The 15,909-nt window shown below is 34.6% G+C and overlaps 1 protein-coding gene across 3 annotated transcripts in view; it reads left to right on the forward strand.

Annotated features, from left to right (window-relative positions):
* The window catches only part of CSMD3 (CUB and Sushi multiple domains 3), a 574,655-nt gene that overhangs the window by 286,700 nt on the left and 272,046 nt on the right, over window positions 1-15,909 (forward strand). For all 3 annotated transcript variants that reach the window (XM_086880080.1, XM_086880087.1, XM_086880091.1), the window contains one exon: window positions 4,638-4,750. In XM_086880080.1, the coding sequence (XP_086736206.1) occupies window positions 4,638-4,750 (113 nt within the window). The remainder of the gene's footprint in view (window positions 1-4,637; window positions 4,751-15,909) is intronic.

Genomic DNA, 15,909 nt, shown 5'->3' on the forward strand with positions numbered 1-15,909 from the left:
CTTCGAACAGAACATACATGTTTTCTAAGATTTACAGATTTTTCTAATGAATTCCCCTTTAAATTTATCCTCCAGAGGATTGATTATCTAACCTTGTATTTTTAATTGGCTTTGTAATCATTCTGTCCTTTCTGTTTTGTTCTATTTTGTTTAATATCTTTATCAATGGTCTGGACAAGGGGTTTGAGTGCACCCTCAGTCAGTTTGCAGATGACACCAAGTTGGACAGGAGTGTCGATCTGCTGGAGGGTAAACACAGAGCTGAAGCTCTCAAGTCTGTAGTTCCCTGGATCTTCCTTTCTCTCAGGAGTGATGTTTTTCTCCTTCCTGTAACCACATGACTGCCATGACTTTTCAAGTGATGGAGAGTGACCTGACAACATCAGCTAGTTTCCTTGTGATCCTGGGATGCGTGTCATCAGGCCCCATAGACTTGTGACTGTTCAGTTTCATCAGGTGGTTTTGAAGCTGCTCTTTGCTTACAGTGTGAGTGACCTCTCTCCTCCAAATCCCATGTAGAGAATCGAGGGAATCTTGAGAGAAATGGGAAGCCTAACATCCAGTGACGACTGAGGCAAAGAACACACTGAAGTACCTCAGCCTTCTCCATATCTGCTGCCACCAGTTCTCCCCTCTTGCTTATCAGGGAGAAACATTGTCTTTGGCTTTTTTTTATCTGACTAATTTCAGAAGGATTTGACGTTGTTCCAGTGTCAAGTACTGGAAGAGACCGCCCAGGGTGGTGTAGGAGTCAGCATCCCCGGAGGTGTTCAGATGTGTAGATGAAATGTTTAAGGACATGGTTTAGTGGGGTACTATGCAGTGTTGGTTTAACCTTGTACTTGATGATCTTAAGGGTCTTTTCCAACCTAAATACTGATTCTAGGATTATTATCCATGAGAAGACCAGCATTTGGCCAAGTAATGATGGTGTAATTGCTTTAGGATAACGCAGTCTCTTGGTGGATTGCAGATGAGTTAATTGCTACCACTCATAACTTTGAGACGTGTGGAAATACTATAATTTCTACCTTTTAAGCAGTACTAATCATTCAAAACATATTGCTGAGAATGCTAGAATTCATTTTTAGCTATTCTTAGATTCTTAAACTATATGGAATATTCTCTCTTGCGGAAAGAACCTTTATTAAGTGCCAATTCATAAGTTCTTATTAAAGTTTAACTAAAGTATTGTTACTGAATTACAGTAATTCATTAAGGCAAAAGTCCAATAATATTTTGAATTTTGAGTAATGTGGTAGAACAGTCTGCCCTGACTGTATTTCATTGAAGATTTTAAAATTTCATAGAAGTATTTCTGAGGATGTACCTTAAGTTGGGGAGATATGATGGAATTTAACTATTAAAATTGTCAGAAATATAAGGAATCCTGAGTAATTTTTTTAAATTAAAAATGTTAATTAGAATTGTCAAATGTTAATATACAATAAGAGAATCTGTTCTGTAAATAACTAGGTAAATGATTTTAAAGAATTATTACTATGAAGATCCTGGAAAAGCAAAAAAAAAAATCCCCATTAATTTATGGGGGTTTAGTATTAAGTAACATTATACAATAAACCACAAGTATATTATTTTTGTTTACCAGTAGAATCATTATTCTGTGATTAAAAGTATCAATGGTGAAGTTATTAGGATTAAAATGCATTAAAAAATTACATGGAAGATGGAAGATAATTGAGTACTGTAAAAACCATGTAAATCTTTTCTCCTGTGAGCCATGTAGACTTTGTCTGAGATATGATGCATAGCAAATAAATCAGCTGTTGTATCATTTAATTTTTAGATTTTAAATCTTCAAATAATTATCTTTCCTCTGTACAATTGCTGAAGAACATTGGTTTAAATATGTCTGGTTTACATGTTAATAATGTGAAAACATTTATCTTCCAATTTATCAGAGTTAATCAGGAAACTTACCCAAGTGTTTAATCTGCTAGTTTTACTGGGCACTACTTGATAGCAAGGTTCAGAAGCAAAAACTGAAGTTAAGTGGCATTTCAATAGAATTATGCTTCCTAAATTGATAATTACAGTCCTGATTATTCCTACTCTGCTGATGGTAATCACAGAAGTAGCTAAACTCCAAATCCTTTTCGGCATTTGCCATTAAGTTTCTCTGGATGCCTGTAATTCGGAGCCTGTATATCCATGCACCCAGCAACATGACAGTCTGCTCCAGCCTGGTGACCCTGGCACCCAAATGAACTTAAACCTGATTTTAGTCTGTTTGAAAAGATGACTAATATGAAGCCATTCTTAGTGCTTTTCTATGGAACTAAAAAAAAAAAAAACAAACAGGGATAGAGGGGAAGAAGGTACAAAAGAGGTGGGTTCTTCTCCATATATCAGTTGCAGCACTTTTTCAGGATGTTTGGAAGTTTGCTTTCAGCAGCTTGGTCTGACAATTGCTGCAGGTGACTTTTAATGCAATGTCCATCTAGGCACTGGTTCCTGTAACAAGCCTTTTGAAAATCCAGTGTACAAATGGTGAAATTCAGTCTTTTATTATGCTTGCTGTGTTGGGTGTGCATGTGTCCAATCTCACATTACAAGGTTGTCTTCAGCAAATGGAGAGTGCTATAATCTTCTGAATATCCTCAAACCCAGTCTCAGTGTACTCTCTCGGGGAGAATATATGTCACTAGGATGTGGGAGGAGTAGTTCTGGAGTCGTAGAGGAAGAAGTGGAAAACACCCTGCTGAGTGTTGTAACTGTTAAGCTGTTTAATAAAAAGGGAGACATCCTAATCACACACATTTCTACTGCTGTCAGTGTTCACTATTCAACTCTTAAAAGGGAACATGTACTTCCAGGAGAGGAATCAAGGTACTGAATCCAGGGTAGAAAAGAATCCAGGAAGAGGAAGCTACATAAACCCCCAGAAGGACAGAAAGAGTAATTCTCAACTGCAGACTTCCATTATATCCTTAAATAGCTTCCTTCATATAATAATGTTTTTTCTGGACCTTATTGCTCTGTGGCCCATTCCTAAATGTTTTATGGGGATCCCTAAGGACTTAAAAAGTAGAGCAACAAGTGATTTTTGTGTTCACTTGATTTGTTTTTTGTTTTGAAAACACATTTTAAATTTTTTTTTTCCCTGTACTATTTAACTGGAAAGTATTTCTTGTTAAAACTATGGATGAAAAAAAGTTTTTATAATTAATTTCAGAAAATGGAAATGCTGAACATTTTGATGGATATTTATCATAGAAATTATTCTGTCTGACACAGCAGAGAGATTAATGTTCTCAATGCCCTTCATACTCAAAATACATACTGTCAGTCACCAGTGACAATTGCAAAACTCTGTTAGCCACTACATCAGTGCTGATTCTCAGAAACATCCTGTTAATCTACTAATTTGGCAAAGACTAAACTCACTGAAGACACTTTCCTTTAGTGCAGGAATGAGCAGCTAATACGTTATTTTGGCCAGGCATTTACTTGTTCAGTTCTGGCAAGAGTCTTTCTAGTAGCTCCATCTGTGAACACAGATGTGGGAAACAGACATGTTTTTTTCTCACAGCAGACTATTAAATAAAGAAGGAAGCTAAAAAAGACCAGAGGGGAAGAACTAAAATTAACTGTAAAATACATTTAGAATAGTCCATTTTAAGTTTCAGCTAGCTTTAAAGAATGGTTAGAACTTCAAAAAATGAACAGTTTTCACAGATATACAGTATTGTGCTTGTGATCCACTTTACAAGAATGAAAAATATCTGGAAACTTATCCAGCATTTCATTTCAGATATTAAATTATAACCAAATTTCAGACAAAATTTTGGGAAAAAAATTTGATACAGCATAAAACTGCAGCTTTCACAACATTTCCTTATTGCTATCACACTGTTCATTCAGCAAATAGAACCAACCAATCATTTAGAATTGCAATGATTTGCACATTTTTACAAACAATATTAAAATAAAAAAAAAACCCAACAAGTTTAGTTCTTTCTGTTGATCAGCATCCTGTAACAGTAGAAGCTTTTAAAGTTGTGATGTTTGTTAGTTTTCTTAACGAATGAATATACAACAGCTGAGTCTTGTCAGGCTGTTCTTCCTTTGTTGTAGAAGAGGTGATGAGAGAAGGTGAGAGAGTGTAGGGAACACAGACCTTCATAATAATGCAGCTATTTAAAAATAACAGCTTTCTTTTAAATATGCAAGGCATGCATTTCAAAGTGGGTAGTTGCATACCATAAAAATCAAAGAATTGTTGTAGCGCTTCATTTTGGGCTTCTTGTGCCATTGATAAGCCTTCATGTACCTGAGTAATGGATACTGGATCTCCAGAGAAAGTTAAAGATTAGGGAAGTTTCGTGTCTTTCTGGAGCAGCAATTGAAAGTGAGATGAAATATTTAAATACAAAATAAGCAGTAGTTGCATGAGCTTATAGACTATCAAATTTCCAGACACTGGAAATGGGACAGTTGTCTTGGCTGGCCAGCCAATAAATGACTAATTTTGTGTGAGCTGAATGCAATGAATTTAAAAACAAACATTAAAAAAATGCTTGATAGTTATTTAGATTTCTTACAAAAAGAAAAAAAAAAAAAAAATCTCCTTACTTATGCTTAATGGCTTTACAGAAATTTTCTTCTATCCATAGGTTAACTGGGAGCTTTGTACCAGACTTAATTGTGAGCATGAGCAATCAGATGTGGTTGCACCTTCAAACGGATGAAAGCGTGGGCTCAATTGGTTTCAAGGTTAACTACAAAGGTAATGATACATCATTGGAAGCAAATGTAATGGTGTGCCAAAAATTAGGCCAACTTTATGAAATGTTTTTCCTTCAAATTAATGGATGCATTCTATTTCTAGTTCTGTTGGTTTGAAAAATAGAAAAATATAAGCTGAATTGTAAAAAAAAGCAAAAGCAAAAAAATTTATCTTAAAGGTCTTTTGTTACATGAAACTGCATGCATTTTGTTTGATGTGTTGTTGCAGTGGTTTAGTTTTGGCATATAACTTCAGTCTTATTTCTAGTTATTTAATATTGACAACTATTAAAATTGACTAATTCTGTGATTATTTATAGATGAATGTGTAAATAATAATGAATACCTCCCACATACTTTTGAAAATTAATGCCTATCATAACATAAAAAAAAACCACTGCAAGTGAACTTGAAATACTGCTAAGTTTTGAGCCAAGACAAAGAAAAACTTAATAATGTTGTTCTTAATGGTCTTAAAGTGCATAATGCACTATATAAATTATCTGTTGCTATTTGATATTTCTGGAAGAACATGCAATTTTTATATGAATGAACAGCAAAACAAAAAAAAAAAGCTAAAGTACAAGACAGATAGATATATATACACACATATATATGTGTTTCAGTATTATTACAAAATTATTTAAATTTTTTATTTTTATATTACTTTCAAACATAGATATAAGTCATTCTTACAAGAACTTTATTAATTGCATGGTTTCTGTCTAGCACCAAAACCAGTTAATATGCACCAGAAAATGAGAGAGGAGAGGCAAAAGTTAAACCAGTGATTATGTGTAGTAGAAATGGAGCTGATAGTGCTGAGAATCGGCAGATGGAGTGAATGAGCATAATTGCAAATAAACCCTCACAATGTGACTTGATGAGTTTTTTTCTGTCCATAACTTTCCTGTAGTATAAAATAAAGCTCCATAGTGGTTTGGTGCAAGTGCACTTGTGCTCTCTTGATATTCAAATCTAGTGGACTAAGATAGGAAGATCTTAGTACTTTGCTGCATGGTAATCATTAAGACCTAGGATTTCCACATTTGGGCTGTTGAAAGGTGCATGATGATGATTAGTATGAACAAGTTTAATATTTTGCTAATACAACAGAACTAGAACCATATTTGAGTGGAAATGGATGAGTTTTAGATCTAAACTCTAACTTCCAGAGCTCAAGTTGTCGATTCTTTTATTTACATGATTCTTTCCTGATAAAATTAATTTTATTTTCAACAGTTTTAGTTTGCAGAAGGCAGAGGATTATTGTCTATTCTTATACGCTGTGTCTTCTTTTATTCATGAGTTATATTCATTCTTAGAAGCTACAGTTCTACAAGAATAAAATTAATTGAATATGAATAGGTAGAAGGGTACAAAGGGTGAATATCCACAACAGCAGCTCCATATAATCAGCTTTATGATTTTATGCCTAGATATTGTACCTATTTCTCTCTTGCCCTACAAGAGAGTTAGTTCACTAAATAGCACTTGAATGCAGCAAGCACTCAATGGATAGGTGTTCTGTGGTGGTGGTGGTGGTTCTGAGGGGGGGATTGCCTTTATTTTCTCCTTTAATTTTGGTTTGGGTTTATTTTATAGGATTCTGCACCACCACCTCACTGCCAATCCAGAGTATGGGATAATTTTTTAATCTAAGTTGCCTTCACTTTGATCCCTGAGAGGATGTGTTCATTAGGCATATCAGAAATCAGGCAATGGTCAAAAAATAAAATGGAAAGGGTATCAAGGGCAAGTCAGGTTTTAAGGGGTTGCTATTTCTGTTGTTTTTAAAACTGTGTTAAGTCCTTTGTAGTAATGATGGTAGGCAATGGAAACAGATGTATAAATGGGTAATATTTTGGATTAGGAGCTGTTCTGCAATTTTAGCTTTGAGATTTATGAATTAGAAGTTGAGAGAAAGTCCAATGAGGTAAACTGAGTATTTGCATTAGAACAGTGCATTCAGGGCTGTGACATAACACTGAATTATTTACTGGAATCAAAACTTTGCAAAGAATTTTCCCTTTTCAGAGAATTTTTAGAAATGATTAAGAGAATGATTTCTAGAAGTCAGGGTCAAATGAAATTTCAGTTTAAATTGTTTCCTTAATTCTTTAGAGTGTATACCTAACTTGGTTGTTCATCTCTTGGCTAGATCAAATATATTACTGTTACTTGACCTCTTCCACCTCACAAACAGCACTATCTACTATCAACAACTCAGACACCTGGCTAAGGCTTATACTGTATTTATTTATGCATGTATTTATTATGTGCTTAAGTCTTGTAAATTTATGCTTACATGAAAGGTACAATTACATTTACATTTTACATTAGATCCAGCAGTGTGATTTTTGAACTGAATCTTCTGATCATTCCCACTGCCCTTGTTTTAGTTTTCATCATGGAGCAATCTTGAAAGGCACAGATTACACCCATTTGAGGTAATTCATAAGATGCAATTGAATAGCATCAGGAATAGCATTCTTTTGGTGCTCCAGCTTCTAATGGGCATTTCTCAGGAACTTGTTATCTTTTTTCAAAGTAAAACCATTAAAATGCAATCAAATGCTTACAGATAATATGGGTACTATATATTTAATTGTTTCACAATCAGATCTGCTTATTTTGGATTTAATTACTTGATAATTTACTTGATAACAGGACTTACACTAAAGTAATTTACTACTAAAAAGTTTTGATGCCTAAATATCTGCTTCTGTGATTCTCATTCAACTAACTGGAGATACTGGAGACATCCATGCCTCATCCCATCAAAATTCATAAAGACATTCTTAAATCTAAATGACATTTGGGTCTGATTCTGGCAGGTGTTTTTAAGATTTTTCTAATTCCTACATAGACTATGAGAAACAAAATATTATGGGATGCCATCACCTAGTGCCCTTTCCCCATTGTCCCCCAAAATGGTATAATTGCTTACAGTGCAAGCTAAAAGGGCACCTCCTTTTTGATTGGAATAGAACTGAATATGCCACATCACTGTTAGTGATAGAAATAGACAAATTACTTTTTAAATACATCTGTATATATCAGTTTTTAGCTGACTCATTCTTTTAAACTTATGTTATTACAGGAACTAGCAGTTAATCCTCTTTTATGTATCTGCCATTTGAGAGAATCTAGGAGGTTTTTGTGAAATAATAAAAAATCTTTATCTACTTCTACATTAAGATGTTGCATATGGAGTTACTTTATGGTTTTAATAGCTGGATAACACTATAAATATGTAAGTATTAAAAATAGATGTAAATATTTGTGAGACTATTTTAAAGTAAAGAAATTTGCACTGTTATTTTGAAATCCCTTTTCCAGTATCCCATTAAATAAAACTACTTTAAAAGGTAGAATAATTAATGTTGGGATTAGGCAGGACAGAAATACAAGCACTGCCTCACTATAGATAATATTTTATCTGTTATCACTGTAGTATAAACTGGTTTGGGTCTTTTTCATGCTTCAAATATATGTGTAGCATTATTAAGTAAAGATGTAGAATATTTAGAAATTGCAAGTGAAGTATTTGGGATATTATTTAGGGATTATTTGAAAACCATAATCCTTTCTTTAGATATGAGATCAGACTTTGGTGTTTGTGTAATTACCAAGTAAAACAAATAATATAAATAAACAAATAATATAAAATATTATAAATATTATATTATATTATATATATTATATATATTATATAAAAAACAAATAATATAAAATAAATAATATAAAACAAATAAATAATGGATTATTATCAGACTTTCCATATCAGTAGTATGAGAAGAAACCACAAATTAATAGTTTTAACCGTTGGCATGTTGCATGAATACTTAGGATCATTCAATATTTCAGGATATGGTGCCATATTGTCAGAGTAGCACGTCTATTCTCAAAGCCATGGTGAAGAGGAAAGAATCTAGCTAAATAGTAGTGGAGAAGCAATCTCCAACATAGTCAAACACTGGAACTGAATGGTCTTAATCTATAATTAGGTAAAAAACAGCTGCACAAAATATGAGACAAACTTATGGCAGAGCCTTCGAAGAAACTTATCTAGCAATAGAATATTAAAGTTCCTGAAAATTTTTATAAAAGAATTAAGTGTAATAGATTTCATATAAACTTGTCTCCTTTTGTAACTTTGGATGTGTATGAAAGATTAAATATAAGATATTCTTTATACATTCTTTCAACAGAAACTGTAAAAAAAATTTGTGGGATTCAAAAATAATATAAATAGTTGGTGTAAAGTAATAGAAAAAATGCTGTATGGAATAAAATCAGTAATGTAAACATAGTACAAAACAATCCTCTATCAGCATCATGTGGGAAAGTGGAACTTCAGTTTAGGTCAGATTTAAGTCTTCTGAAACAGACCAAACTAACCTCAGGGCTGTCTTGTTCTGTTAGGTCCTGATATCCTACCCTCAGTTTCTGTGCTGTGGCCAAATCTGAGGGAAATCTTTCTCTTTTGGTGTATGTTTCATTTTTCTCTATTCTTTGAAGCCTCTTAAATCAATAGGTTTTACTGATAGTTCTGCCTCCTATTAGGACAAAATATATTTATTAATACATCAGATATACCCTAATCTAATTGCAAAAGAAAATAAAGTTGAAGAAGGTTACATTGACTGAAGTACAATGATAGGTTTTAGTAGAGAATTATTTAAGATACCAAGCTAGATAGTAGTGTAGGTAAAAAGTGAATTTGAAGCAAAGTGGACTTGCTTGTTCAATTATCAACATTGATGATCTTATTTTAGGATATGGGATTTCTTTGGGATACTGGTACCCAGTATTTCAGAAGATTTCATTTTGCTTAAAACATGACTTTCATCTTGCTTCAAGCACTATGGCTCGAGTTCCTTAGTGCTTGGGCTACTAGTGCAGCACGGGGTAGCTGTCCTGAGTTTGTGATCCACATTTCATCCTGTTTTCCTAGAAGTAAGCACTGAGTTTCAGACACATCTGAGGTTTTTTGCCACAAATGCCACGGAGATATTTTTCCATGATGAACAACAATTGCTTTTCTGTTGGTGACAAAGTACAATGAATTATTTGAATCCATTGTTAGTCCCCTAACTATGTCTAGAAACGTGAATTTCAAATGTATGAAATAAGATACATTTGCCAAAACACAGACTTCAGGAAGGTCTCACTTTGACAAACTGTGACAGTAGCTTATCTATGAAACATATGCCTTCATGTTAATTCCACCAAGAAAAATATAGCTTTAATACTTGCTGTTCTTATTATTGGCTAATTAAAAAAATAACTAAACCTTAGTGAGACTTGAGACAGTTTAATTGCGTAGTTTTGGGTTTCACAAGACAGTTGTGTTTCTTACATATGTGATTACACACATGTAATCCTCCTTTTCTGAGGATGGGGGAAGTAAAGCTTTTCTGTTTTCTGCACATCAAAATCGGGAATTAAATCTTTGACACGTTTCTGCTTTCTGAAATGTTCAGTTTTATAAATCTCAGTGTATATTCTCTTGTGATATTTTCACTGTTCTGATCATTTCCATTGTCTTTTTATCCACTCTTCTCTGTGTTTCTCATCAAGATCATATAAATTACTTATTTAATTGGATTCTCCCCCCAGTTCTATTCATTGTGTATCCTAACTTAAATTTGCAAAAAGAATGACATGCAGAGACTCACACTAATGGTAAAAATTCATGTAAGTCTCATGATTACTTAAAATTCTTAAATTCAAATACTGTTCTGTATTTTTTAAAAAATTAAACACTTCTTTTTGTGCAACACTGCTAATCAACAGTTTAGTCGTATGGGACAATTTTCTGTGTACTGATTCAATGCCTGCTGAAAATTATTGCAAGTTTTATAATTCAAGATAATTTATATTTCAGATATCACTTGAACATATTGAGAAAAAGTGCATGCATTGCAGAAAATTGGGGCACTTCCCCTTGTTAACTTAATGCCAGTAAATTAATTGATTTTGTATTTCACTCTTGTGTTCTTCCTGCTTTGTTGGCCACAATTAATTTTTTTTACTCTACTCAATCAGCGTTATCTAAATATGTTAACAGTATTTTTATCTAATTTTCAAACAATGCATTCAACATAAAATTTCCTGTTTGTAATCCCTAGATTATAAGAATATAAGAACAGTTGTAGAGAGGTATAATAAAAATTGATTTAACTAAGTACAATATCAGGAAAAAAGAACAAGCAATTGTAACAACAATTATACAGTGATACTTCTACCAAATGTTTACCAACTTCCTAACAGTTTGTGACATAGACACTTCCTAAATCCAGTGTTTTTAGAGAAAGTAAAACTTGATGGATTTTTTCATCCATGATTTTGTCTTTTTTTCCTCTCAAGCCCATACATAATTTTTATATTCTAAATATTTTATGACAAGGACATTTCAGTGAAGAAGTATTTCCTTTTGTTCACTAGCTTCATCTGATGCCTTTTCATTTTCTTTCCTAGAAAATACAATGCATTTAATCTTCCATTTTACTGCTTACTCCGTTTTGCAGGACCTTTCTTTATTTCTTCACAGGTAGTTGTCCTCATTTATGTTTTGGGTAAGCTATCATCAGCAAATGACAATGACAGTCATCATTGTCATTTCACTGCTTGCCTTGTTTTCCATCTTTTAATATATATTGTCAGACAATAACTACCCTGACATCTGCTGGACAAGCGACTTGGCAGAGCAGAAACAGCTCAGGAGGATCCTGGAAGGCATTGCTGATAGTTTCTGCCACACAGACTGGAGGACCCCACATGGAATGGTGTACTGCTTTGCCTCATACTAATGAACTGGGAAGGCATTTTTGGAGATATGGAGGTTGGGAGCAGCCTTAGCTGCAGTGAGAATGTGAAGTTCAATATTGGGTGAGGAGGAAGCAGGGCAGCAAGTAAAATCACAGCCACTAACTTCAGGAGAGATGACTTCACTCTTTTTGGCGATGTTCTTGGAAGAATCCCATGGAAAAAGGCACCACAGAGAAATGGTGTCCAAGAGAGTTGGCTATCCAAGGATCACTTCCAACCCTGCACAATAATGATGCATCCTAACAAGTAAGAAATAAGACAGAGGGGCAAAAGATATGTGTGAATAAATAAAAAACTCCTGTCACAACTCAAGCATAAACAGGAAATACACAGGATGTGAAAGCAGGGATGGAAGCAGCTTCATGGAATGAATATAGAGAGATTGTCTGAGTAAATAGAAATGAGACCAGAAAGGCCAAGGCTCATCTGGAATTCTAGCCAAGGATGTCCAGGACAACAAGAAGAGCTTCTTAAAACACATCAATAACAGAAGAAAAGCAAAAGGATAATGTGGGCCCATTAGTAAATGGAGGGTGACCCTGGTAACAGGGATGTAGAGAAGGCAAAACTATCAAATGCCTTCTTTGCATCAATCTTCATTGACATGACCAGCGCCCAGGGTTCTCTGACACAGAACAGGGTGAAGGAGTCTTGGAAGGAAAGTTCTCCCTTGGTGAAGGAGGATCAGGTTAGACAACACCTAAGCAAACTTGACATCTGCAAGTCCATGGGGTCTGGCTGGATGCGTCCATGAGAGAGCGTCTGGACACCATAGTGAGGTCACTCACAGTCATCTTTGCAAGGTCATGGTGATCAGGAGAGGTGCCTTGGGACTGGAAAAAAGCAAATCTTACCTTGGTCTTCAAAAATGGCAAGAAAGAGGACACAGGGAACTATTGGCCAGTCAGCCTCACTTCAATCCCTGGAAAGGTGATGGAGCACCTCAATCTGATGGCCATCTGTATCCAAATGGATGCAGATTAGATTAGAAGTATGCAGCATGGATTCACTAAAGGTAGATCCAGCTGGACCAAACAGATTGCCTGCTACAATGTGAAACAACTATCTGGATCAACGAGGGGAGAACAGTGGATATTGTCTACCTTGGCTTCAGCAAGGCTTTGACACTGTCTCTCGCAAAATCCTCTTAGACAAAATCAGGAACAGTTGACTGGATGAGTGGGCAGTGAGATAGATTGAGAACTGGTGAAATGGCAGATCCCAGAGGGTCATAATCAGTGACACAGGGTCTAGTTGAAGGTTTTTCAGTAATGGTGTCTTCCAAGGTTCCATACTGGGCCTAGTATTGTTTAACTTATTCATCAATTACTTGGATGAAGGGGCAGATGCCTCCTCAGCAAGTTCACTGATTGCCCAAAGCTGGGAGGACTGACTGACACCAGTCCAGGCCTTCAGAAGGACCTTGAAAGGTTGGAGAGATGGGCAGAGAACAGTTTGAAATTCAACAAAGGAGTGAAGGAGCTGGGCTTTTTCAGTCTTGAGAAAAGAGCTTGGAGAGGGGATCTCATCAATGTCTATAAGTATTTGAAGGGAGGGTGTCAGAAGATGGATCCAGGCTCTTCTTGGTGGTGCCAAGCAGTAGGACAAGAGGCAATGGGCAAGAACTGATGCACAGAAAGTTCCACCTGAACCTGAGGAAGAACTTCTTTAATGTGCAGTGACCATGCACTGGAACAGATTTCCCAGAGAGCTTGTGGAATCTTCCTCACTGGAAATATTAAATATCTGGACACCCTCCTGGGCAATGTGATTTGGGATGACCCTGCTTGAGCAAGGAGATTGCCTCACTGTGCTCCCTTCCAGGCTTACCCATTCTGTGATTCTGTGAAACAGATTAGATGCTGGAAAGGTCCATTAGTGACTTTTTTCCTGTGGCAGACCTGAGCATTTACTTTTACCATCAACTAACTATACTTTAAGCAAACGTGCAGAAAAAGCCTAGTGTTTTATGAAAGAGTCCCTAATCTCTGTAAGAAACTTCCATTTGCGCTTCCTCAAATGCCCTTTTAGAACTGCAAATAGTATACCTAAACTGAATTTCTCTCATCTCTGTGCCAGCTAATCTCGCTGGAAAGCATTAGTGGATTTATCATGCAGGATTTTGCTTTAAAAAAGCTGTGATGCTTTGTGGATGTCATTTTTATCCATATGTCAGCTGAATTTAGGCTTAATTATAATTTCTACAGTCTAGTTACATCTCAGGTTTACATCTCTGTACTCCTTAGTGTCCTTTGGAACTCTTTTCTGAAAATAGAAATTGTATTTGCATCTCTCTCCTACTAAAATCACCTTAAGAAATTGGACATTTCTTAAGCTTTTCAACCTGCACTTTGAGTCACAACCCAGGTTTTTTTCATATAATCACGGGCACAGAAAAATTTCTTAGGTTTCCTGCAATTGCTTTATGGTAGCTAGACAACTGGAAATTTTTGTTCTTCTTTTTGATAGACTACCTATGTTGTTTTATTACTAGTTTTTGATAGTTTTTGGGAGTTATGAGAGGGTTGTTTACTAATGATCAAGTGTTGTTCCCCAGAAACTAAGTTCTTCCAAAACCTTGATGCACAACATCAGAACAGATTTTGTGGTGTGTTTTGGATTTTGGTTTGTTTAGTTGTGTTTGTTTTGTTTTGTTTTGGCTTGATTTTGGTGGGTTTTTTGTTTGTTTTGGGGGTTTTGTTTATTTAAATTCTTGTTGTTTTTCTTTTTGCTTGTTTTGTTTTTGTTGTGCAATTTTTTTGTGTATATGTGTATTTAAACACACATGAATGTACTTTTAATCCAACAAATGCTCAAATGCTATGTAATTTATAATTTTTAAATATTCAGAATTATATACTTAATTCATAAAATTTATAGGAACAAATATAAATCAGTGTTGCATCAGATTTGATCTTTCATAACATCTTAAGTGGTATTTCTAAGTACTTAAAAGGCAATGCTTTATAAATGCATTATAAAGACTGTCTTAAAAATATCATGCAGTAGAGAGTTAAAAAATTACAACTTTTTATGCAGCCACTGGAATTTAGCTTTTCAATAATTTTTTACCAGTATTTCTTGTAACTCTGTAATCTTTCAAAGTAAATATATTGGTCTCAGGTCTTTTAAAACTAGAATCATCAGAATGTATTTTAGTGTTGGGTTTTATGGATGTCTTTAAAAATAATTTCTGGAAGGTGTATATTTTTGGTATTGAGAAACTTTTACTTTTCTGTTAACTTTCCCAAATTGATGAAAATAGGTCTTCAGTCTAAAAACAATTTCCTAGAAAATGAAATTATATGCTTTACCTCCATTTCACTGCTCTCTGTCTCAAAGTGTTTATTTACTTATTGTATATATGCTTCTTTTTGAATATTGAGTTTTGAGTCTGATTTGGCTTAGATGTTCTCAGGTGGGACTAGGCCATCTTCAGGGGTCTCTTCCCACCCTAAATATTCTGATTCTCCACATATTAGTGCTGTTTGATAATTCTCCTAGGTTTAAAAATGAGATTGTCATCAACAAGTCAATATAATATTCATTACTCTATTTATTTGTTTCATTTGATTGAAAGAAAGGTGGCATATTCCTTATGATCCTTTTCTACAATTTCCCTCTTGTCAGTGGAGAGCTGGTCAGATAAGTTTTTGTTTGAAGGTGACTCCACGACTTTTTAATTTTGTTCAATAAAATTGTAGGTCATTCTTTCTGCTTTACAATATTTAATTAAAAGCATTTAGCAATCCAACCTTTTGTGATAGTGTTATCCATAAAGAAGCAGAGAATTTTCACTGCTCTGACCTTATTCTGTTGGGCAATATGAATACATTACATGTGGAAAGGTCATCTTTTGCTATGTCCCTAAGTATTAGCTACTGCTTAAACCAGGACACTGGGCTAAGTGGCTGTTACTCTGATTTGTCCTTTGCAGTATTTCAGTGTGTATTTAACTGCAGTCGGTTTTGTTGTTTTCTGCATTAAGCATGTATGTTACAAGAGAGTAACTGTCATTGATTTGGGGATAAAAAATGATACTCAAAAGAAGCTTGTTTAAGTTAGAATTTTGTTACAAGCATTTTTGAACTTCATCTCTTTAACTGAAAGCAAAAACAAATGAACAAATAATAAAGCAATTTGTGCTTTTGGAAGATTCTTCTGGGCAAAGAGTAGAATTTAAAAGCCCAACATGACAGAATAGCAGTTAAGATATCTTGACCTGAAGATCTCTAAAAAGTGGCAGGAATATAGAGTTCTGTGTCGACACTTAATACTTTTCTTATCTCTGAATGAATCTACCTCCTTATTTACTGTACATAG

Source organism: Cyanistes caeruleus, chromosome 1 (assembly GCF_971803275.1).
Source record: "Cyanistes caeruleus chromosome 1, bCyaCae1.hap1.1, whole genome shotgun sequence".
NCBI classification, from domain to species: Eukaryota; Metazoa; Chordata; class Aves; order Passeriformes; family Paridae; genus Cyanistes; species Cyanistes caeruleus.